The sequence below is a fragment of the Crotalus tigris genome, unplaced genomic scaffold (assembly GCF_016545835.1).
Source record: "Crotalus tigris isolate CLP2741 ecotype Arizona unplaced genomic scaffold, ASM1654583v1 scf7180000018278.843604, whole genome shotgun sequence".
In the NCBI taxonomy this organism is placed as follows: Eukaryota; Metazoa; Chordata; class Lepidosauria; order Squamata; family Viperidae; genus Crotalus; species Crotalus tigris.
In genome coordinates, this window is record NW_024096920.1 from 316,013 (window position 1) to 341,965 (window position 25,953).

The 25,953-nt window shown below is 45.4% G+C and overlaps 1 protein-coding gene across 10 annotated transcripts in view; it reads right to left on the reverse strand.

Annotated features, from left to right (window-relative positions):
* Window positions 1-6,424: 6,424 nt before the first annotated feature.
* PIP5K1C (phosphatidylinositol-4-phosphate 5-kinase type 1 gamma) overlaps window positions 6,425-25,953 on the reverse strand; it is a 90,975-nt gene continuing 71,446 nt past the window's right edge. For 3 of the 10 annotated variants that reach the window (XM_039349484.1, XM_039349476.1, XM_039349480.1), the window contains 4 exons: window positions 23,845-23,980; window positions 18,065-18,139; window positions 12,914-12,997; window positions 6,425-11,620 (listed from right to left, as the gene is read on the reverse strand). In XM_039349484.1, the coding sequence (XP_039205418.1) occupies window positions 11,618-11,620; window positions 12,914-12,997; window positions 18,065-18,139; window positions 23,845-23,980 (298 nt within the window). In that variant the 3' untranslated portion in view covers window positions 6,425-11,617. Of the gene's footprint in view, window positions 11,621-12,913; window positions 12,998-18,064; window positions 18,140-22,207; window positions 23,491-23,844; window positions 23,981-25,953 lie in introns of those variants that run through there. The other 7 variants (XM_039349477.1, XM_039349485.1, XM_039349478.1 and 4 more) reach the window with 6 other exon arrangements.

A 25,953-nucleotide genomic window follows, 5' to 3' on the forward strand; every position in this document is an offset into this window, starting at 1 on the left:
CATGCCTAAGGCAGGACTAGAACTCACCGTCTCCTGGTAATTGGCCCAAAGTCACCCAGCCGGCTTTCATGCCTAAGGCAGGATTAGAATTCACCATCTCCTGGCTTCTTGCCTGGTTCTTTAACCAAACTGACAAATTGATCATGATGCCTCCAGCATGTTAATTTACTTGTGACATTGACATAAACTTCTTTAAGACTATAATTTCAAGGTTCTTCTGTACGATGATTGAACAAGTCATGTCTTTTTGATATGCATTGTTATCAAATCCACGGCCTCAGACTCTGCAATATATATATATATATATATATATATATATATATATATATATAAACAGCCCTTTTAAGAGTTCTCTGTTCAGCCTGGGACTTCATCCCCACCCCCAGTCTCCCTCTTCCTAAAAAAAAAAACATCAGAAAAAATTAACTTTTTAGCTAAAATAGACCATTTTTATGTTCAATTTTGAACCCCTGGCAAACAAAAGTTTCCTGGCTCTTCAGGCTGAGAAATGGAAGAAGGAAATTTTGGAGTATAAAACAGGTTTTTTTTCTTTATTATGTATTAGATTTATATCTTTCCTTCAAGATCTTAGGGCAGCATACTTATTACTCTATCATCCGATATTTGATACACCAACCTTATAGGGTAGGATTGTTTACTAACTATTGTATCGTCCCCACAAAGAAGCTTTGTTTATTCATGTCAGAAGCATCACAATTAAAATAAAGCATACTATATGATATAAACAAAGAAGGTCATATTGAATTAAACCTTTTGTGGCCAGAGAATTTGTTTGTAATCTTTGGGAAACAGGAACCTCTCTGACCAGGAATTTAATTTATAATCTACAGCTTTGGTGTCTTTTGATGCAAGCCTCATTTCTAAATAGATGTGCCTAAGATTAAGACCAGGACAATTTAACTAAAATAAATACAATTTTAACTGACACATTTTTTTTAAATTAAAGCAATATTGCATGCAATAGGAGCCAATTTTAACTGGCAGATTTTATCTAGTCTTCCTGAGGTTAAAAAAAAAAAAAAGCACTAAATGAAACATGTTTGAATGAGTATGCAAAGAATTGCATCACTCCAGTTTCCTGCTTGTTCAGTTCAAAATATTCTACTGGTTGATCGCCTAAAAATAAGAGCTTCATTAAAAACACTAAAACACCCTAAAAATAGGTTTTATGATCCTCTTATGTTATGTCCCCAAAATAAAAGGTAATGGATGTGAAAAGTAGGATATGTCATATAAGAACACAGGTAGTCCTCGACTTAAGAAATAGGGTTTGGAAAATTTTGTTGTTAAGTGCTGTTGTTAAGCAAGACATCACATGACTACAACTACGACACCAAGCTGCCAAGAATAGCCAACACTCCAGAAGACAGGCTTACGATACAGAAGGATCTTGACAGACTTGAATACTGGGCGCTATCTAGCAAAATGAAATTCAATGGTGAAAAAAGTAAGGTTCTACATTTAGGCAAGAAAAACCAAATGCACAGGTACAGTAGAGTCAGTGATGGCGAACCTTTTAGAGACCGAGTGCCCAAACCATAACCCAAAACCCACTTATTTATCGCAAAGTGCCAGGGCTGCATCAGCATTGTGTTACCCTCAGGGGGGGGCATGGGGGCATGGCCCATTGGGTAGGCGTGGCCCACTGGGTGAGCATGGCTGTAGTTGTCACGGCAGACTGGGTGGGTATGGCTGGGGTGGGCATGGCCACCTTGATGTTGCTCATGGGGGGGATGCCTGTGAGGGCCCGGCAGGGTTGGGGGAGATCCAGGGGATCTCTGGCGGGTGGGGCGGTGGGCAGGAGGCCCAGCATAGATGTGGGGGAGGCACACAATCCTAGCTAGGACTGGGGGACTATGGTGCCGATGGGGATCTGGCTTTCCCTGCTCGGAGTGGCCTTTGGCATGCTGGTTGTGGGCATGCTGTACCACCTCCACTTGAGCTTGCTAGCTAGCCACTTCGCCTCCTTTGTGCTGGGTGGGGCTGCCGCTCCAGGCAGCGGTGGCAGCCTAATGGACCTACGCAAGCTGCTGGCAGAGGCGGTGTGCATGCCCACAGAGAGGGCTCTGCGTGCCACCTCCGGTACGCATGCCATAGGTTCGCCACCACTGGTATAGGTGGTACCTTGCTCAATAGTAATGAGCTGAGGTGGCGCAGCAGTTAGAGTGCAGTACTGCAGGCCACTTTAGCTGACTGTGTTCAGCAGGTCAGCGGTTCAAATCTCACCGGCTCAAGGTTGACTCAGCCTTCCATCCTTCCGGGGTAGGTAAAATGAGGACCCAGATTGTTGGAGGCAATGTAAATATATATATACATTGCTTACTGGTGTACACCATTTAGAGAGTGCTTGCACTTAAAGCGGTATATAAGTCTCATAAATAAATAAATAAATAAATAAATAGTAGCAACTGTGAGCGGGATCTTGGACTCCTAGTGGACAATCACTGAAATATGAGCCAGCAGTGTGCTGCAGCTGCCAAAAAAGCCAACACAGTGCTAGGCTGCATTCACAGAAGAACAGAATCAAGTTCACGTGAAGTGTTAATACCATTTTACAATGCCTTTGTAAGGCCACACTTTGAATACTATATCCAGTTTTGGTCACCACGATGTAAAAAAGATATTGAGACTCTAGAAAGAGTGCAGAGAAGAGCAACAAAGATAATCAGGGGACTGGAGGCTAAAACATATAAGGAACAGTTGCTGGAATTGGGTATGTCTACTTTAATGAAAAGAAGGATTAGGGGTGACATGATAGCAGCATTTCAATATCTCAGGGGCTGCCCCAAAGAAGAGGGAGTCAAGCTATTCTCCAAAGCACCTGAAGGCAGAACAAGAAGCAATGGATGGAAACTAACCAAAGAGAGAAGCAACCTAGAACTAAGGAGAAATTTTCTGACAGTTAGAGCAATTAATCAGCAGAACAACCTGCCTCCAGAACTTGTGAATGCTTCAACACTGGAAGTTTTTAAGAAGAGACTGGACATCCATTTGTCTGAAATGGTATAGGTTCTCCTGCTTGAGCAGGGGGCTGGACTAGAAGACCTCCAAGGTCCCTTCCAACATTATATTATTATTATTATTATTATTATTATTATTATTATTATTATTACTACTACTACTACTATCATTACCTTACCCACCAACATCCCCACTGACTTTTGTTGAAAGTTGGCTTGGTCGCAAATGGTGATCACTTGACTGCTGGACACTGTAACCATTATAAATCCCTGATGGTTGCCAACCACCCAAATCATGATCACGTGACTGCAGATGGTTGTAAGTGTGAGGACCAATCACAAATCACTTTTTTCAGTGCAGTTGTAACTTCAAATGTTCATTTAACAAGTAGTTGTAAGTTGAAGACTACAGGTAGTCCTCAACTTACAACCACAATGAAACCCAACATTTCTGTTGCTAAGCAGGACAATTGTTAAGTGAATTTTGCCCCATTTTACGACCTTTCTGGCCACAGTTGCACAATCACTGCAGTTGTTAAGTTAGTATGTTGTTATGTGAATCAGGCTTCTCCACTAACTTTGCTTGTCAGAATGTCACAAAAGGGGATCACGTGACCCTGGGATGCTGCAACCATCATAAACATGAGCCAGTTGCCATGCGCCTGAATTTTGATCACTGGGATGCTACAATGGTCATAAGTGTGAAAATCGGTCATCAGTCACTTTTTTCAGTGCTGTTGTAACTTGGAACAGTCACTAAATGGACAGTTGTTAAGCTGAGGACTATCTGTACCAGTACACTGGGGTTTACTCTTTTTATCCACAGTGTTTTTCTCTGTGGTGCAGACAAACCATATTTGTGGAGATTTCTCCCTCTTATGCTAAGGGCAAGGCTAGAAAAAGCTACACGTTCTCCTACCTTGAGCAGGGGGTTGGACTAGAAGACCTCCAAAGTCACTTCAAGCCCTACAATTCTATGTTCTAAGTTCTCCAAGTCGGCTGCTACAGCCGAGGGGAACTTCCTTTTCCAGTTTCAGAATGACAATCCAGAAAAGAAAATGAAAAGAAATCAAAGTTGAGATTTTAGACATACTGGACTCCATCCAAGTTCTCAAAATTGATGGGTGCTCCGAAAACGATGCCGGTGGGCTGGAGTTAAGATACTCTTCCTCTGCTGTAGAAAAGAGATCTTCATCGTTAATTGAATGTTTTCAGGACTTTTTTCTTTGCATCCTGAGGCGAGAGTTACTGAGCTCTCCCTGGGGTGAGGCCCTATCTGAGGGAGATCTTAACTTGATCCCTGATAAGGACCGTTTTCTGGGGCAATGAAGGATGCTTCAGCCAAAATCTCAGAGCTAATATTTATAAAGGAAGATATGGAGAAGGGCATGGTATAACATGGCATGGCATGGCATTGCTGAACGATGTTTCCCAGAGATTATTAGTGTTATCTGTACTCCTAACGGTGACGGTGTGACTCATAAACCCTGTAAAGTAAACTTACTTTAGTCTCATAGATTAGCGTGGTACAGGCCTTGATCCACTTTTAAGATTATGGCTGGGGAGGATCTGCACCTCAGATGGAGTTCTCCTCACCACCAAAATAAATCACTGGGAAACAAACATAAATTCTTCTGTTCTACTCTGGTACATCTTGAATTCTAATATTGTTAGGCCAGTCCTTTAATTTTACTTCCTTGCCTTGGCAAAAGACCAAATCACCTCAATTGTGTAAGTTGAATATAGATGAGGGGTCTTCAAACCTGGCCCTTTTATGACTTGTGGACTCCCAGATTGAGCTGTGGACTAATTGGTGGTCTCTGAGCGAAGTTTTCTTGCAGACATTACAAAACTAGGTAATGCAAACTCTACTCCCGCTGATGCCGTTAGCCAGTTTGGTAATGAAATGTCTGTTAGAAAACCACCGAGCTCAGAAAGCACCAAAGACCCTGGAGCTTGGGCTCAGAAGGCATCCTTTGGAAGCGAAGGGGAACTACAAATATTAGCATCAGAGATTTAGATGCCTTGTAATTAAAACTAGAGCATTTTCTGGCAGACCTCTGGAAATTCAGCAAAATCAAGGTCTATGGAAATTCTCAATCATTCAGGTCATGGTTGTCCCAAAGGTGCTTTTCCAAAAGGCAACTGGTCTTCCTTGCACCTTTGGGACAACCACGAGCTGAATGTGGACTTTCACGGTTTCCCCCCCCCCCCCTTGAAGACATTTCATTTCTCATCCAAGAAGCTTCTAACTTCAGTGAAGAACTGAAGCAGTTTCTTGGATGAGAAGCAAAATGTTTTGAAGGAAAAAAACCCCAAGAAAAGTCCAGTTGACTTTTGGAAAAGCACCTTTGGGACAAGCAAAGCCAAGGCACTTACAGTGGATCTCAAGAGGTAATTTACCACCCGTTGGGAAGTGTTGCTGTGGTTGGAAGCTCATGTTCTGCTTGAAGGACCTCCATTTCCTGATCTCTGGAGGTTTGGGAGTGTCTAAAATCAATGCTGCCACAAGGGCACCCACTGGGATACAGGAAGGAGCCAACCTTCACCATCTCCCACTTTGCCTCAAAAACAGAAAGAGGGGTTCTCAGCATTTGCCACAGGTGAGTGGGTACATCCGTACCTCTGAGGCTTCAGGTGTCAACACTGCTAATATTGGATGTTCTTGCTTTGACAACAGATGGAAATGCAGCCATTTTCTCTATTGCTTTTAGAATTAGTTGATACTGGAAGGGGGAATGAGTCCAGCTAGTCATAACAATAATAATGTAATCATGGGAACCCAAGGACATTGGGCCCAGAGCTGATATTGTTTTGGCTGGCTGGAGAGCAAGCCTGCGCTTTAAGCTAATTGGGGAATGTGATTTATGACTGTTTATTGGAGGAGGGAATTGTACTTTGTTACTTTGTATCTAGGGGAGGGGAATTTAGTTTTTGGTTTCAACTATGTAGTGTCGATAATTTCTCAAATAAAAGATTCTTTAAGGTAAACAATGCCTCGAAGTTCTTTTGAAGAGTTTCATCCGTCAGAACCATGACATCAGGTCTTACACTTTCCTGATTACAGATAATCCTTGACTTACAGCCACAATTGAGCCCAGCATTTCTGTTGCTAAGTGAAACATTTGTTAAACAAATTTTACCTCACTTTCCTGATTACAGGTAGTCCTCAACTTACAGCCAAAATTGAGCCCAGCACTTCTGTTGTTAAGTGAAACATCTGTTAAGCAGATTTTACCTCAATTTACAATTGCTGCCATTGTTAAGCTAGTAACACGGTTAAGTGAAACTGGCTTCCCCATTGACTTTGCTAGTCAGGTCACAAAAGGGGATTATAACCTCCAGGACACTGCAACCCGTCATAAATATGAGTCAGTTGTCAAGCGGCCAAATTTTGATCATGGGACTATGGGGATGCTGCAACAATTGTGTGAAAAATGGTCATATGTCACTTTTTTCAGTGCCGTTGTAACTTTGAATGGTCACAAAATGAACCGTTGTGTCAAGGGCTCCTTGTAGTTGGGAAAACCTGCCTCCTGGACAGTCTGAAGGACACAAGGATAGCCTGCTGGCCTTCTCCCTCATCTTAGTACAGTTCTCCCTCCCCCATGGGCATGAAGGGAGAAGGCCTGAAAGAGGGGAGAGGGGAGTCTCTTTCCCTTGAATCAAGGGAGGAATCTCAGCACAGAAACCATATTTATTTATTTATTTATTTATGAACAGAAAATGTCACCCTTGTATAGACGGGGCGGTTTACAAAATAGAAACATCAACAGAAACATCAAAACAAACCCCAATCCATATCCCCCTCCCATCCCCAATTAAAATTACATTTTAAAATAACTCTTAAATGGCCGCTCTGCCACCACCGGAAGAATGATCGGATGTCTGCAATTGAGGGTGGGAGAAGCCATCTTAGCACCTTTTAAAAAAACAGAACAACAAAAAAAAAAACCCAACCAGGAACCCCTCTTCCTTCTTGCTCTCCCCCCCCCCCTTGCACTTCATCCCAACAGAAGATTCTTGAGATGTGACACCTCACCCTTCTGGTTCCTCCTGGCAAAGAGGGGCTGTAGTTGTGGCCAGTGAGGTACCCATGGATCTTTGAGGAACAGTAGACTCATGGTCTTTAAAGAAGACCATCATGACTTGATGGAGTCTGAATGGAGCCACTGGAGTGAGTAAGAGATCAGCTTCAGAATGTCCTAGATCAGGGGTAGGCAACCTTGGCTCTTTTATGACTTGTGGACTTCAACTCCCAGAATTCCTGAGCCAGCCATGCTGAGGGGACAGGGAGAGGTTTCCATGCTGAGCCATGCTGGCTCAGGAATTCTGGGAGTTGAAGTCCTCGAGTCATAAAAGAGCCAAGGTTGCCTACCCCTGTCCTAGATCCACCGTAGGATAACGGCTATTCTCCCTGCCTCTGCCTAATTCTATATTTGGACAAACACCCCACAAATCCCACTTTCTGTAAGAGAAAATGAAGGCCAACAAGAAAAATCTCAATTTTGAAGGATTCTCTCCTTACAACCTGGGAAGAGAAATTTAAAACACTGACATTTCCTTAGATCAAGATTGCAGCTCACTGTATAAACCAAGGGTGTCCAACCCCAGCAGCGTTAAGATTTATGGACTTCAACTGGCTGGGGAATTCTGGGAATTGAAGTTCACAAGACTTAAAGTTGCCGAGGTCGGACACCCCAGGTATAAATAATGGCGAGATTATAGTGAGAAATACCACTCAATTAAAAAAAAGGAAAAAAATGATGCAGCGTTTGACCAGTTTGCTTGCACTTTGACTATCAAATTAAAAGGATGGAGGTAGCCAGGAAAGTCCATCCCTGGAGAAAAATGTGGCATGATTGATTCAGGAGAAACAGGTCCCAAACTTGGGCAAAAATACATATTCTAAGGAGCTTTGGACCCAGACAAGAGAATGATTATAAAATGGAAGGAAAACATCAGCAAGGGAATCTAGTCAGCAGATTTCTCTTAAAAATAGCAATTAAGACAACCACCTGCCTATTTTAATGTCTTTACGAAGGTAATAGATAGATGGTATCCATCTAGACCAGGTTTTCTCAACTTTAGGAACTTTAAGATGGGTGGACTTCAACTCCCACCATCTGGGAGTTGAAGTCCACACCTCATAAAGCTGCCAGGTTTGAGAAACAAATCACATTTAGCCCCTTCCTGATGTTCAGGCTAAATAAAAATGTAATTGTACCACACACTTGAAAAGCTATTTATGGGAGCTGGGCAGAGAGGGAAAAGAGATTTTTGCTGGGAAGCATTTGTGTACGTTGGTGAGAGAAATTGTGCCTGGTTTCACATTAAAAAAAAAAAAACGCCATTTCAGCTGCACCACTTTGAAATATGCAACAATTTACATTTTGAAGCCAAGATCCCTCCCCCAAGAAAGAAGTAAATTGTGACCCGAGGAATACGTCTTTCTTTGAAAAAAAAAAAGTAAAGAAAACTAATTGAGTCTCACTCGACTGCTCTTTCACTTTCCCACCCCCCTGAACACAATCCTTAAATCCTATACATTCTGTGTATAAAGCATGTAACATGGAGATGTTCTTTTAAAAAAATACTTTTTCAAAAAAAAAGGAAAGAAACATATGTAAGTATATATATATATTTATATATATATATATATAGCATATATGCACACTCAAGAAGTCTAATGTAGACGTCAACAAAAGTCATTCAGAATAGTATCTGGTGGTGGTCCGAACGCTGATTTTTCTCTCCACTGAAGAAACCAAGAGGAAGAAGAGGGTAGAAGCTGCCGGATGGACTTTCTTGCTAGGCTTGAGATGAGGAAGACGGGGTCCAGATGCCTCCAAGGTGGCCGTCTTGTTCATCCTGGCTGAAAACCACAGCTGACAATCTTATACAAAGGGGACCTCATCCATGGCAGAGTTCAGTAGAGGGTGGCCCTGTCTTGCTCTGCCTATTTTTAGGCTCCCGGCCAATCAGAGAAGACAAAGCCAACTATGCCCAAACTCTGCTGATACCCCAAGTCAAAGGAATCAATGCATGTCAAGGAATCTTGCAAGCATGGTCTTCAATAACTGGCCGATCAATGGGCAACCAACTCTAAAAGGACCATCCCTGACCAGGTTACTCCAGATTTGATGCCATCTTCAAAACCCACAAGGGGCCTCTTGATTGTGCCTTCTGCCAGGTAGAGGGAAGGGTGCCGGTTGCTCCAGAACCACCTGCTCTGCTGACGGATGGATCAGCCCACCTCCTCCAAGGATGGAAGATGCTGCGTGGGTCGGTCTGCAAAGACAGACTAAAGCTTGGCCTGCATTTTGCCCTGAGTCCATAGCTTGCAGGGAGACCAAGTTCAAGGGGGGAAGGAAGGAAGGAGGGCCGTGCCACCTCAGGCTGAAGAGAAAGGTGCCATCCTGACAACTGGCAGCTTTAGAGAAGACGTGACGGTGATTGGAAATGGAATCCAGGATGCTGGGAGAGAAAATGACAAGGTTGAGGAGGAGGCAGGCCACTTCGGGCGCTCGGAAAGAACCTGAAACAGAGGCCCACTGGGCAAGGTTCAGAAAAACCATTCTACCTGTAGCTGCCTAAAGAAGCATTCTCAAAATCTGTCCCAAAACTATTGTTATCACTTCAAATACAGTTTCCAGTTGTGTTCTGGAATGTTTAGCAAGAGGCTGAGAAGTTCCAGCACGGGGGATGCCCCCAAAACTTTAGACGAAGAACAAGGATTTCCCCAGTTTCCTCAGTCATGGAATGAGAACCTAACACAAACTGGACAGCACTTAGACATTGTCTTGCTTCCCCACAAGACCTTCTTAAGCCTGCTTTTTTTCTTCTCCTCCTTTATTTATAGGGGACTTTCACCCCAAAAGGACCAAATTTCAATAGATGAGAAGCACTTTCAAGGAAGCGCTTAACTTGGACCCTCCAGGAGCCGAGGGGCACATCGCAAGAATTTCTCACCTCACGGAAGGATCACCAAGAAGATAGAAAGCTGCCTTCTGCTCTCTAGCTATCTCTCTTCCGTTTCACAAGGGCAGGGCCTTTGCAGAGGCACCGAGTTAAATTTGAATAACCTCATCCACCCACCCATCCCCAGAAAAAAAAGCAGCTTTTGGGCCTCTCATCAACTGAAGCGGACAGAGTGACTTGGCTGGTCGTGAATACTGCGCTGATGAGAATAGCTTGCATCTCCAAATGCTGCTATTTAAGAGACGTCCTACCCACCCCCAAAGCGGAGAGCGTTTGTGCCATCAAAAGGAATGTGTTCACAATACTGTCAACAGTTGTGGAAATCCTCCAGCAGCTGTGGGTCTGGAAGACACATTTTTTTTTCAACCGCTTCCCCAAAATGAGAGGATTTCCACATAGATGATTCTCTGCTGCCTTTTCTGTGTACAACCAAATTCATCTTTTCCCCTCTCCGTATTTAGAGCAGCGACATGCACAATGACAGTCTGATCCTGAGGGGCTGTAAGCGAGTCCTCTGGTGTTTCTCTCCCAAGTGAGCTGCTTCACAGCTCTTAGAACAGAGCTCAGCTTCTTGAAAAGCCGCCAAGACCTCCTAAGCGGGCCTTCTCCATGTTTTTCGTCTCCTGGAAGCCTTTCCGGGGTGCTTCTCTCCAACCTTGAGGACCTCAAAGCCTTTCCAGCTTGCTGTCTCTTATGGCTTCAGTCGACCCAGCTGGGCACAGCAGGAAGAGAAGCCACCTGAAGACACCACTAAGCATAGCTTTGCATGGAACTGAGCTAGGTTCAGCCACCTTCCCCAACAAAGATGGCAGACGTAAGGGATGATGAGCAACTGGGAGGAAAAATCCCCCTCAAGAAGATACCAAGGACTCTTCAGGAAGGTTCCACGGCTTGTTTCGGTGGAAAGTTTCAAATCTTCATGAGCCGGCTAGGATTTAAGCCTTTTTTTTCCACTAACAAACTGAAGTGGGGGCCACTGAGCGATCAACCCAAAGTGGCATTTGACGGACGCTCTTCTAACCAGCTCCACAGCTCCGCCAGCCTCTCCTGCTTTGCTGCCCCTTTGCTCAGAGGCCGCTGCTTCTTCTAATCTCTATCACCCAAGGCGATTGACATCTGTAACAAGGTCTTCTCCCCTACACCCTAAAAGTGCAATAAAACTATTTTTGAAGAAAAAAAACAAAAACAAAAGCACAAGCGTGCTGTTTGTGCAAAGAGAAACAAAATAAATACATGATTTTTTTTAAAAAAATGTTCACAGTATCACATACAGATAAGAGAGCTACAGTAGTGCACTTTGGGAATAAAGAGAGGGGGGAGAGAGAGAGGGGGGGAGGGGAAAAAAGAGAGGTGGCGACCCAGGATCGAATTCCTCCTGACCTCTGATGTCTCTGGGGCCAAGATCAGTTTGTGGGTAACTGCTTTGAGAGGTATTAATATACACGTTTTGGAGAAAGGACGGTGGGAGGAAGGAGATGGGACTTGGGGCGGTTTTGCTTTGACTTTCCGGGTAACGCTGGGATGCTGAAGCACAGCCGACGTTGATGCACGACATTCTTCCACGCCTTCCCTCCGAAAAGCTGCAAGGAACATCGAAAGGGACCACCGCAAATGGCGTCAGGAGGAACCCTTCTCTCGAGGCGTCTGCATAGAAGTTACTGCAGGGGGGAAGGAGAAAGACAAAAGGGAGAGAGGACAGCATTTAGAAGAAGAGCCCAATCCAAAGGAATGGATTTAATCTCCCTGGATTTATGCTTGGGAGACGGGAGAACTGGAAGATTTAAATGGATATTGAGCAATTACAGAGAAGGGTTAGGTGTCAATTGAAAATCTAGTCTGTCTCTGAATTATCAATCATTTATTCTGGAATTGGCTTGCACCCGGAAAGACCCCAGGATGTGACTCGGCCGGCATACTGTAATAATTTACTGCTAATTTTCCCCCTCAACAACAGTCTTGTGAGGCCAACCTGGGCTGAGAGACGGGGACTAGCTTATAGTCACCCAGCCAGCTTTCATGCCTAAGGCGGGACTAGAACTCACTGTCTCCTGCTCATTGGCCAAAGTCATCCAGTTGGCTTTTATGCCTAAGCAGAACTGGAACTCACTTGTCTCCTGATTTCTAGCTTGGGGCCTTAACAACTGGATCAATTATTCTATTTCTGCCCTAGAGTTTAAAATCAAAAGTTTTGTTTCTCCCGAGTCAACAGACTTTGGGCCATTCCTTCAAGACGGTATGAAGGCAGCTGGGATCTACTGACATCATCCTTCTCGTGAGTCTGAGAACAGCTTGCTTGAGACACCAGCCTCCTTTCTCTCACCACCGCCTTGATGTATCAGCACAGATGGGGATCTACTGGATGGACAACGTGGGGTTGTCCTTAAGGTGCCCACAGTATGAACATGCCTTGACAGAACTTTTTTAAAAACTCCTGATAGGACTAAGAGGCCGTAGTAGGGTAATGTTTCTCAACCTTGGCAATTTTAAGACGTGTGGACTTCAACTCCCAGAATTCCTGTCTGCCATGCTGGCTGAAGCATTCTGGGACTTGACGTCTCCACACATCTTAAAAGTTATCAAGGTTGAGAAACACTGCCTTAGGGCGCAGAAGATGCCCTCTGTCCTGCCCAAGTGCTTTATTCAGAAGTACAAAAATGAGCCGTCCGGGCAACTGCGACATTCTAGTCTCCATAGCCGCTTTGTGTCCAATCAAGTTCCAATTCCTTTCTGGGGAAGTCTAAGAGGAAATGGGGAATTGTGAAAACCAGCACCATCTTTTGAGGGGCATCAACCTGCAGATACTGGAAGCTTCCCGACATCGCTCAGGATGAGCTTGCAGTGCAACTCGCTGGCAAGGATGGACTGTGCCACAATTGTTGTTTCCTTCTTAAAAATGAAACGAAACAAACAAACAAAAAAAAAACCCCGAACAGGCATGAACACAAACTTACTGTATCACTCTCTTCGTCAGAGACTGACTGGATTTGAGTGTTATAGTGGAGAGGAGAATAGACCCAGCTCCTCTCGTCTGTCGGCTGGCGGACAGCAAAGCAGAGAGCAAAAGAAGCAGCAGAGGGCAGGGAGGAGAGTAAAATAAAAAGAGGAAAGAAAAAAAGAGAGAAAAAGAGAGAGATGAAAGCTACAACACCAACGAGAAAAACTACATGATTGGAGGGAGAAAAAGAAACACAAGGGCAGAGCTCAGCTTTCACGCAGAAGTATCAGCTCAATGTCAATGTCATCCATGTCAGCTCAGGTGAGAATCACTGTGCTGAGGAGTTTGGTTCCCTTAAAACTCAGCTTTTCAATAGCAATAGCACTATTCGACTTATAACAGGTAGTCCTCGACTTACAATAGTTCATTTAGTGACCACTCAAAAGTTACAACGGCATTGAAAAAAGGGACTCATGCCGTTTTTCACACTTACGACCTTTGCCGCCTCTCCATGGTCACAAGTGGCTCATATTTACAATGGTTGCAGTGCCCTGGAGATCACACGATCCCCTTGCAATCTTCTGACAAGCAAAGTCAGGAGGGGGGGATCCATATTCAGTTAACAACCGTGTTACTACAGTAGTGGCCAAAATTGTGGAAACCTTTTGGGAAAAGTGTACAGTAGAAACGCCACCTTTGGTTAAGTTTCCACCAATTTTTCTTCTAATTTCTTTATAACTGTAGCCTTGTTCACTTAATAATTCTATTTTACATTGCTTTCTGGATGACCAGTCAACTCTTTGCACTATTACTTTAATTTTATTACGTTTTACAAGCTCACTAAACGAAAGAACACAAAAAAACCCAACCAACTTGATAGCGATCACATCACACACTGACCAATGTTCTCCTCTCAGCTTCAATACGTGACATCAATAACTGAATCTTACCATGATCTGATTGGCTCATTGCCAAAACAAGATGAAACCTGATTGGCTCTCTAAACAGTCATGCTCATTGGCTACAATCAGATGAAGGAAAGCTACTTGCTATTGACCTAAGCAAGTTGTGCTTCCTTTTTCTGGTTATTTGGCTATAACCTTTCATAGAATACAGTACAGATAATTGAACAAACTATGTCACATTACATTCTTGATTAAATTATCTTTCCACTGATATATAATTTTATGGTACTACTCCCCCCCAAAAAAAGTGGTGTTATTAGCCATCAAACCTCAAAAATACACTTTTCCCAAAAGGTTTCCACAATTTTGGCCACTACTGTAATTTAACAAATGCAATCATTGACTTAAGAACCGTGACAGGAAAAGTCGTAAAATGGGACAAGACTCATTAAACAAATGTTTCACACAGCAACATAAATTTTGGGCTCAACTGTGCTCGTAATTCGAGGACTACCTGCATACGGCTTCACAGTGCTTTACAGCCCTCTCTGAGTGGTGTACAGAGTCAGCCTCTTGCCCCCAACAATCTGGGTCCTCATTTTACGGATCTCGGAAGGATGGAAGGCTGAGTCAACCTTGAGCTGGTCAGAATCAAACTGCTGGCAGTGAGCAAAGCCTGCAATACCGCATTTTAACCACTGCGCTACCAGGGCTCTTAAACTAGGAATATGCAACCAGTGGCCGCGGGATTGTCAATCTCTTTTTGATGGATTCATAGAACCCCATCAAACCATCACTGTTAAAAATCTGCACTTCAGTACTTTTCCAGGTGGGAAAGATGCTACCTATGGTTGAAAAGCAAAGGAAGATACTGTGGAGTTCCTGGTGCTCTCTCAGCTTGGTTGCTTGCTTGTGGACGTTTCATTGCCCAACTAGGTAACATCTTCAGGATGAGGAATTATGGGGTTTGCACCCTGTTTATATACAGATAGTCCTTGACTTACAATTATTTGTTTAGTGGCTGTTCAGAACTTACAATGTCACTGACAATAGCAGCCTGCAACTCAGTCTTCACAACCCAATGGTCCCATGATCAAAACTTGAGTGCTTGGCAACCGGAGTGTATTTGTGAGGGTTGCGGTGTCCCAGGGCCATTTGTGACCTTCCCAGCTGGTTTCCAACAAGCAAAGTCAAAGGGGGAAAATGGATTTGCTTAGTGTCTGCATCATTTACTTAAGTGCAGCGATCTGATTAACCACTATTGCAAAAAAGGTAAACTCGCTTAACAACCATCTTGCTTAGCAATGGAAATTGTGATCTCAAGTATGGTCGTAAGTCGAGGACTGCTTGTAGTTCCTTGATTAGGGTATTGTTTTGCACCTGAGGAAATTTCTGCTTAAAGGACTTTAATCAATGCTTGTCTGGGAAATGTACAATTCTATAAAGTGTTTGATTTTTTTTAAAAGACATTTTTAAATATACAAATTGTAAGCATCTCAAACTTTTGATTATCAGCCACTTGGACTATGGTAAGGTGGAGATGCCTGTGGAGAAGAGCCAGAAGCTAAAGCAGGTACAAAAGACAGTGGTGTTTTACTGGTGTTTCCCACCAGTGAATAATAATACCAGCGTGCCTGGCTGAGGAATTCTGGGAGTTGAAGTCCACAAGTCATAAAAGGACCAAGTTTGAAGACCCCTGAACAATACTAATGCTAGCCTGAATGCTTCCAGGCCAAAAACTAATTATTAAAACTTTTTATGGCCCGGCATTGGGATTTATCCCCAAATTAAAATGGAAAGCAAACTTCAATTACATTTCAACTAGGTTAAGAGTTTAGCTAAATTCTTGGCTTAACGGCCCACGATTCACCTAACAACTGCCCCAATTTGCTATAATAGAATAACAGAGTTGGAAAAGACCCTGGAGGTCTTCTAGTCCAATCCCCTGCTTGAGCAGGAGAGCCTATACCAGGGGTAGGTAACCTTGGCTCTTTTATGACTTGTGGACTTCAATTCCCAGAATTCCTGAGCCAGCATAGCTCACCTTGGAAACCTCTCCCTTTCTCCTCAGCATGGCTGGCTCAGGAATTCTGAGAGTTGAAGTCGAGTCATAAAAGAACCAAGGTTACCTATACCAATTCAGCTAGGTGGCTGTCCAGTCTTTTCTTAAAAATCTCCAGTGATGGAGCTCCCACAACTTCTGGAGGCAAGCCATTCCACTGGTTTATTGTTCTCAATGTCAGGAAGTTTCTCCTTAGTTCCAGGTTGCTTCTCTCCTTGATTAGTTTCCATCCGTTGCTTCTTGTCCTGCCCTCAGGTGCTTTGGAGAATAGGTTGACCCCCCTCTTCCTTGTGGCAAGCCCTTAGATATTGGAACACTGCTATCGTGTCACCCCTAGTCCTTCTTTCCACTAGACTAGACCATACCCAATTCCTGCAATTGTTCTTCGTATGTTTTAGCCTCCGCTCCCCATGTCATCTTTGATGCTCTTCTCTGCACTCTTTCCAGAGTCTCAACATCTTTTTTATATCGTGGCGACCACAACTGGAGGCAGTATTTCAGCCAGAAATGTCCAATTTTCGAAGGAGGGCCATCGAACCCCTGGCATTCAAAGGAAGTAGAAGTCCAAAGCCAGAAATGCAAAGGCTGCTTTGGGGGATTTCAAGAATGCTGGGAAGGAAAAAAAACCAGGCCAAGTCTAGTGAATGGCCACTGTCCCTGCCCATCCCTTGTCCCATCCCTTGCAGCATGTCCTACCTCAACAGAACAACAGAAGAGGCCTAGAAAGCAAACCAGGGGGAACACAGAGCTTCTTCTACCTACAACACCACAATGGAGGAGAGAGAACTTTGAATTGCCAAAGGGGGAGGTGTAAAATCAAATCTTTCCTCATGCTCTTTTTAAAAAGCCATTCTCCTCTAACAGTGAAAGCTATTTTTGCATACTATTCAAAATATCCCTTCTTGCCAGCAGGCTGTATTACATTTGTATCAGGCTTGCTGACTGGGAATTTGGACCCTGAGAATTAACACACCTAGAAGGAGAAAACCCAAGTTAGGGAAGGTGGCTTGATACCTGTAGTAAGGTAACACCGAAGACCCAACCTTGGTTAGTTAAGAGCAAGGAAGATCAGCGGCATTGAAAGACTAAGCTATGGATTAGGAACGGCTGTTGCCATCCTTGCTGGCTGTTAATTTAATATTGTGTTTAAAATGTTTCCATGCCACCAGATTGGAAGAAATCTTGAGACAGGGCAGAATAACCCCTAAATCATGCCGTTGTCCAACGAAACCCAAATGTGCCTTATGAAAACAGAAAGGCTGGTGGCCTCAAAGCAACTCCCCCCCCTTTTTTTTCCTGAAACAGAGGAAGATCCTAAGATTCTTCTTATGCTCAGCTAGCAGTGGGCTGTGCCAAGTAAGCCTAGGCACAACGATGGCAAACCCATTAACACCTGGGTCAAAAGTGACACAACGCTACGACGTTTTAGTTTGGTTTTTTTGTTTTCATTTAGCATCTGGCGATGTTACATTATTAGCCAGGAGACTACAGTGCTTAATGCGGAGTAGTACTTTGGCTGCCTAAGAATGTTTGGCAACACACCAGCGTTCAACAATCGCCAACAACAACTGTTCCGTTTCTCGCGTGATTTTTGGAGGTCCCCGCAAGAGTGGGATGTGCCCTCTCGCGCAGCCCCTGAAAATCATGCGAGAACGAGGTGTGTTTTTAACAGGTTGCAGAGGCTGTGGAAGAGCATTCCCTCGTGCTGCTTCCACAAGGAAAGACTTGTGCAACCCGCAGCAGCCTCCCGTAGGCCGCAAGGGCCTGTCAGCGGAAAGAGGACACCGCCTGGAGGTAAGCGGGGCGCAGCAGAACTTGGGGGGCGCTGGGCTGCAGAGGCAATCACAGTGTTCCCCAAGCCTCGTGCATCTTGGGGAACGGTGCAAGGCAGACTTTTTGAGTGGCAGCTGTGGCACTAGGGCTAAAGTTGTAGTCCAGGCCAATCCTCCAGGCCCAGCCTTGGTGCTGCCACTGTTCAGGGCAGCCTAGATGGGTGGGGAGATAAAAGAGTTGGTTCTCTTCTGTTCAGAAGTGGTGGCGGAGGTGCGATACGCCAGCAGAGACATTTTCCAAATATCTGACACACCGAGTCGAAAAGGTTCGCCCTCACTGGCCCGGCAGGAGCCCAGATGCCTTGCCCCAAAGTTGGCATTTCAAAATTGGGATGGAGCTGCCCTTTTCTACCAGCAAAATCACTTACGTCCCCAGAGGAAACCGAGGCGGCTCGGAGCCTGCGCAGGCAGGGGGAGTAAATCCAGTATTTTCCTTCTGTGAACTAGACCGGGCACATCCAAAGGCGAATGAGAGGGGAGCAGGGAAAGGAGGGGGGGCGGAAGAAAGGAAAAAAAAAAAAGGAAGGAGAGGAGAAAGGATGAATGAAAGATAAGAAACGATTGTGTCGGTGGAAAAGGTAAGCGTGCACACAAGCATGAGAGGACAACTCGGTGAAGAAAACATGCTTGGAAACAGGTGGATGTTGTGAGAACTCGGCTGCCGTGGAAGAAAATAATGTATTTCTGCTGCCAGGGCCTTTCTCGGCCTCTTTCCACGGAGGGCCAAGATACTCTGCATTTCGCAAGCTTTTTAAAGGTCTGGGTGAAGTCATGCTAGGGAATCATTTGCAGAGGACTTTCTGCTCCTGCTGTGGAGTTGTGTCTTTGGAGGGACAAAGAAACAACGGTCCAGTGGACACGGAACCACAGAAAGGGGTGTGTGTGAAAAAATAAGCCCTGACTCGCTTGATTGACACAGCAAATCCAGGAACGCTAGGTGCAAACACGGGGAGACGTGCACATGCAAAAAGTAAAGTGGACAGTTAATGAACCGCCCACACCAGGCAATATTTACCAGGCTTCTCTTCTGCTCTGGCCTTTGAAATATCAACGTATAATCTAGCACGAACGTGCGTAGCTATTGCTCCAAAACACTAACAGGTAGTCCTCGACTTACAATCACCGTTGGGACCAACATTTCCACTGCTAAGCAAGGCAGTTAAAAGAGAGTGGCGCCCGGTTTTACAACCTGTTTTGTCCCGATTGTTAAGGGAATCACGTGGATATGAAGCGAATCCAGCTTCCCCCATTGACTTTGCTCAGGAGAAGCCAGCTAGGAAAGTCGTGAATGGGGATCACATGACTCCACATTGTAAATACACGCCGGTTGCCAAGCGCCCGACTTATTGATCCCAGGACTCTGGGGATGCTACGATGGTCATTAAGGGCAAGGACTGGTCATTACGTTCCTTTTTTGGTGCCGTTATAACTTTGAATGGTCACTGAATGAATGGTTGCAAGTCGAGGATTACTTGTAAGGCAGGGGTCTGCGGCCTTGACAACTTTTAAGACTTGTGGACTTCAGCTCCCAGAATTCCTCAGCCAGCGTGCCTGGCTGAGGAATTCTGGGAGTTGAAGTCCACAAGTCATAAAAGGGCCAAGTTTGAAGACCCCTGAACAATACTAATGCTAGCCTGAATGCTTCCAGGCCAAAAACTAATTATTAAAACTTTTTATGGCACGGCATTGGGATTTATCCCCAAATTAAAATGGAAAGCAAACTTCCAATTACATTTCAACTAGGTTAAGAGTTTAGCTAAATTCTTGGCTTAACGGCCCACGATTCACTTAACAACTGCCGTGACTTGCTTAAGCGTAGCAAAAAGGTAGTAAAAATGAAGCGGCCTTGCTTAGCAATAGAAATGTTGGGCCTAATTGTGGTCGTAAGTCGAGAACCACCTCTATTGTCCTAAGATCAATCCAATGAAGTTGTGCAAGAAAAGTGCCCATCTCCTCCGCTTATCTAAGGATTACCTGTAAGGCAGGGGTCTGTGGCCTTGACAACTTTAAGACTTGTGGACTTCAGCTCCCAGAATTCCTCAGCCAGCACAGCTGGCTGAGGAATTCTGGGAGCTGAAGTCCACAAGTCTTAAAGTTGTCAAGGCCACAGACCCCTGCTGTAAGGCATTCAGCTATAATAATCATTTCAGGCGGGGGGGGGTGGGTGGGTTTGCTTCTCGGGATTAACAAAGTAGGTAATGCAAACATTAACACATAAGGTCAAGGTACTTAAATCAGCCGTGTTTCCCCTGGATTCCATATTTTTTTCCCTCTTAAAGCGTCTATGTGAAAAACTCTGCACGTTAAGAAATCAAAACTCTCAATCAGATCTGGGAATAAAAATACCCAGGAACTATACAAGGCTACACTAGGAAACCAATTCCTGAAATGGGTGGGCGAGGGAGAACGAGGGGAGAACTAACATGCCTCAAACAAAAGTCAGATGCAAAGCTTCTTCACATGCGTTTCCGATTCACATGCATTTGAAATCATCCTTCACAGGGCAACTCTTCCTGCAAGCTGGTGGGAGAAGGGATAAAAAGAAGGAGGAAGTGAAATGGGAAGAGGGAGGTAGCCTTAGCCAGAGTTAAGACCAAAGGGGTAAGGTCTGTTTTAAGGAAGATGGCGGGTGGGCACTGTCTTGTAGCCTAACCGCATGATTGCTTTAAGCCAGTGGTTCTCAACCTTTTTAATGCCGCGACCCCCAACTGGTGGTAAATCGAGGACTACTCAACCGGTCGTAAGTCAAGGACTACTCAACTGGTACAGCACCGTTTGCAGAATGGGACTTTTGGCGGGCTCAGCAGGGCAGAGACAGCCTGGACAATTCCTATTGGCTTTTGAAAGCCAATAGAATTAGACTCTATTCAAGAGAGTCTATTCTATTGGCTTTCAAAAGCCAATAGAATAAAAGGGAGTAGCACAGCTAAGGAAAAGGGGGAAAAAAATGGCGGACTGCGTTGTTTGGCGACCCCTGTGAAATGGTCGTTCGACCCCAAATGGGGTCCCGACCCACAGGTTGAGAACCACTGCTTTAAACACAATGGGACCAAGTTGTTTGAAGAACTCTCTTTCCGTATCCATCTGACCCACCAGGATGTGGAGGCAGGATATGCTATGGGTCCCCTCTCCTAAGGATATCTATTTAGTTGCAGGGGTGGGCAACTATGGCTCCTTTAGGATGTGTGGCTCAGGAACTCTGGGAATTGAAGTCCACAGGTTGTAAAGGGCCCACAGCTGCCCATTTCTGATCTAGTGGGACCAGGAAAAAGGGTTTTCTCCGTGGTGGCTCCCTCCCTGTGGAACATCATCCCTGCGGAGATAAGATTGGCCTCCACCTTGACACTCTTTCAAAAGGCCCTGAAGACATGGTTTTGGCAACCTCGGCTCTTTTATGACTCGTGGACTTCAACTCCCAGAATTCCTGAGTCAGCCATGCTGACTCAGGAATTCTGGGAGTTGAAGTCCACGAGTCATAAAAGAGCCGAGGTTGCCTATTTCATACCAAACACATCAAGTGGTTTGTTTGATTGTTGGGGGAGGGGGAGTTTACTGGGTTTTGTATTGGGAGTTATTTCTGTAAGCTGCTCAGAGACGCTGTGAGTGAGTTGGGCAGCCATATAATTTTTCTGAATAAATCAAATAAAAGAAAGAGTAACTCTATAGCAGACATGTCAAACTCGCGACGTCACGTGTCGTCACGTGATGTATTGGGACTGTTTTACAACTGCCGTCAATGGGGTGGGCACGGCTTCCGCATGACGCGTCTGGCCCACGGGCCAGCAGTTTGACACCCCTGCTCTACAGTAGTGGCCAAAATTGTGGAAACCTTTTGGGAAAAGTGTACCTTTGAGGTTTGATGGCTAATAACACCACTTTATTTTGGAGTAGTACCATAAAATTATATATCAATGGAAAGATAATTTAAGTCAAGGAGGTAATGCAACAAAGCTTGTTCAATTATCTGTATTCTATGAAAGGTTATAGCCAAATAACCAGAAAAAGGAAGCACAACTTGTTTAGGTTGATATCAGGTAGCTTTCCTTCCTCTGATTGTAGCCAATGAGCATGACTGTTTAGAGAGCCAATCAGGTGTCATCTTGTTTTGGCAATGAGCCAATCAGATCACAATAGGATTCAGTTATTGATGTCATGTATTGAAGCGGAGAGGAGGACATTTGTCAGTGTGTTATGTGATCGCTGTCAAGTTGGTTGGGTTTTTTTGTGTTCTTTCATTTAGTGACTGCTCTTTAGAAGGCCAGATCCTGAAGTTGAAACTGAAGTACTTTGGCCACCTAATGAGAAGGAAGGACTCACTGGAGAAGAGCCTAATGCTGGGAAAGATGGAAGGCAATAGAAGAAGAAGGGGACGACAGAGGATGAGGTGGCTGGATGGAGTCACTGAAGCAGGAGGCGTGAGCTTAAATGCACTCCAGAAGATGGTAGAGAACGCCTGGAGGAACATTGTCCATGGGGGTCGCGATGGGTCGGATACGACTTCGCAACTAACAACAACATTTAGTGAGCTTGTAAAGCGTAATAAAATTAAAGTAATGGTGCAAAGAAAAGTGGTGTTATTAGCCATCAAACCTCAAATGCACACTTTTCTCAAAAGGTTTCCACAAGTTTGGCCAGTACTGTATAGGAATGCTTAGGACAGACTACAGAAAGCCGAAACGCCAGCAGATGGCAGCAAAGATGTTTCTGCCCCTCTGGGGGAAGAGAGGCAACTGCACTCTGCAAACCTTTAAAGCAGGGTTCTTCAAACTTGGCCCTTTTATGACTTGTGGACTTCAACTCCCAGAATTCCTCAGCCAGGCAGAGTTGAAGTCCACAAGTCATAAAAGGGCCAAGTTTGAAGAGCCCTGCTTTAAAGGGATGTTACACAGGATGACGTTTCTCAATTGAGGTCCACACAGTTAAAGCTGCTGAAACGTCAAGCTGACATTTAGAAGGCAGCAATGATTTAAAAGCTTTGTTGGTCCAGGGTGCCGGAAAGAGGTTTATGAAGAGACTGCAAGAGAACATTAGAAGAATAGTCTATTAAAAAGTGCAATTTGATTATTAGCTGGGGGATAGGTGAACTTCACCCTGCAAGTTGCTGCTACGTCTTAGGGATACAGGTAGTCCTCGACTTACAACCATTCATTTAGTGACCGTTCAAAGTTACAACAGCACTGGAAAGTTTTCACATGGCCATTGCAGCATCCCCACGGTCGTGTAAATAAAAATTTGGGCACTTGGAAACTGCCACGTGTTTACGACAGTTGCACTATTCCTTGGGTCTCGTGACCACCATTGGTAACCTTCTGACAAGCAAAGTCAGTAGGGGAAGCCAGATCCAGTTAATGACCGCCTGGTTCACTTAACAACCGCAGTGATTTACTTGACAACGGTGGCAAAACAGCTTACAAAATGGAGCAAAAACTCGTTTAACAATTGTCTTGCTTAGCAACGGCCATTTTGGGCTCAACTGTAGTCATAAATTGAGGACTACCTGCGCTCTGGCTTTAATCAAAGGCTAGACAGGCCTTGAGTAAAACAAACATTCCCACTGAAATTCACTGCATTACCTTTTATCCAAGAGACTCCCGCTTGACTTCGAAGAAGACTTAACAAGATAGGACACTGGGTTCTGGGAAAGATGGAAGGTCTCCTTAACACAATTTTGAGATTTCACACCCACAGAATCTAGCATAGCATGGTTGCACACACCACACACACACACACACTCCTTGGCTCACTTACTCCCTGCTCTGCCTCCCTAGATTTCCTCCTCCGAACACGTTCCTGCCTGCAGGGAAAGGAAAGGCCATTCACAAATGCATCCGAGAGCCGTGAAGAAGCCCAGAGAGGGCCACATTTCTACCTATTTCAAGGCAATCTCAAGATTTTTCCTGGCAGAGATTTTTCCAGTTGGTTTCTTTTGGCAACCTGGCAGGAAAAAAGTGTGTGAATGCAAAGGGATGAATGTGCATCGAGGTGACAGGACAAGACAATACCTTGGCGCAGGTGTGTTGGCTCGTTTCAAGTCTTCAGGCGGGGAGGGCGGAACAAGTGAAGCTGAAAAGCAAGGGAAGGAAGGAGGGAAGAGCCAAACCAACTGCAGCTTTGTGCACAAAAGGAAAAAGGGAGGGGGGGGGCTTACAAAATAGATATCCGGGATTGCAAGGTCCTCTTCATCTGAAGCTTGGCTGGCAGGCTCGGAGGCCTGGCTTGCTGTCTCAACTTCCGCCGCCGCTGCTGCCGACAACATGGTGGCACACGCTAAGGACGCCGCCTCTCTGCAAAGAAGGGAGATGGGTGAGGATGGGGGCGGTGGCAGTTTGGACTTTGTCTGACAAAAGCGTGACAAGATCCCAAATCCCAGGGGTGTCAAACTCAATTTTATTGAGGGCCGCATCAGCATTGCGGTTGCCCCCGGGGTGTGTGTGTGTGGCCAGGGTGGCTGCAGCCTACTGGGTGGGCGTGGATGGAGTGGGTGTGGCCTACTGGGTGGGCATGGTGACTGTGGGGCCCTGGGCAGGAGTGAGACAGATCTGAGGGTCTCTGGCAGAAGGGGATGGGACCGGGGCAAGTGCCAAGGCATGATCCATTTCTTCATTCCTCACAAAGAGTGACACCTCCCCAGCATGCACCCAGGGGGCAGGGCCGACATGACAGGAGCTGGTTCCTCGCTGTTTCTGGACAGCCTTGTGGAGCTAAGACTGAATGCGTTTCTTCATAGATGGCCACCACAAAATTCTACATTGGCGCCCGGCCAGCCTGGGCCAGGGCCAAGGCAGCAGGGGCCGTTCCCTCGTTGTTTCCAGGATGGCTTCGCGGGCCTACATGAAACCATTTCGCGGGCTGCATCCGGGCCCCGGGCCTTGTGTTTGACATGTCTGCCATATCCACTGGGAAACCCCAGAAGCAGGGAAAAATCCCAAGACCACATGTCCAAATTGGCTCGGATCACTGGCGGAACAGCAATGCTATGATTGGATGACTGCAGCGCATTCTGGATGGAGGGGACCGGCCTTTGCAAAGCATTCGGAAGCTCCGACTGGTGCAGAGCCAGGATAGTTAATGGAGGTGGTTATCTGGCACATGTAGCCAGCCGCTACGCAAGGAGCTAGCCCTGGTTGCCAGCATGCTTCCGGGTGCAATTCAAGGAGCTCCCTGTCATTTTGAAACTCCTTCCCGGCTTGGGACGAGGTTGCTCCGTGAGGGATTGTTTCTCCCAGTTGTTTCTATCCATGCAATATGGTCAAGCAAGATGGACCTGCTTGGATATGCAAGTGGGCTCACATTCCTCAGCTGAGGAATGGCTGGCGGGTGGGGACTTACAGACATGCCTTTTCCACTATCGCGCCCTCCCTGTAAAATGTTCTCCCTCTGGAAGAGCCCAATCCTGCTGGCCTTTTGCAAAGCCCTGAAAGAACTGGCTCTGGGTCTATGATTCCAAGTGTGTGCAGGCACCAGTTTGATTTTGGGGGGGGGGGTGTTTGCACTAGTGTTTATGGCAGGGGGTATTCAAACCTGGTCTTTATGACTTGTGGACTTCAACTCCCAGAATTCCTCAGCCAGGCACGCTGGCTGAGGGATTCTGGGAGTTGAAGTCCACGAGTCATAAAAGGGCCAAGCTTTGAAGACCCCTGGTTTATGGGATATTTTATTGATTTATTTAACATAGCCAGCCTTTATTATAAACAGCTCAAGGTGGCAAACATATCTAATATTCCTCCCTCTTCCTATTTTCCCCACAACAACCACCCTGTGAGGTGGATTGGGCTGAGAGACAAGTGTGGCTCCAAGTCAGCCAGCTAACTTTCGTGCCTAAGGCGGGACTAGAACTCACAATCTCCTGCTGATTGACCCAAAGTCGCCTAACTGGCTTTCATACCTAAGGCGGGACTCGAACTCACTGTCTCCTGCTTTCTAGCCTACTACCTTAGCACTAGACCAGGGGTTTTCAAACTTGGCCCTTTTATGACTTGTGGACTTCAACTCCCAGAGTTCCTCAGCCAGGCACGCGTGCCTGGCTGAGGAATTCTGGGAGTTGAAGTCCACAAGTCATAAAAGGGCCAAGTTTGAAGACCAATGCGCTGGCTGAGGAATTCTGGGAGTTGAAGTCCACAAGTCATAAAAGGGCCAAGTTTGAAGACCAATGCGCTGGCTGAGGAATTCTGGGAGTTGAAGTCCACAAGTCATAAAAGGGCCAAGTTTGAAGACCCCTGCACTAGACCAGCCTGGTTCTCTTAGGCGTATTAAATCT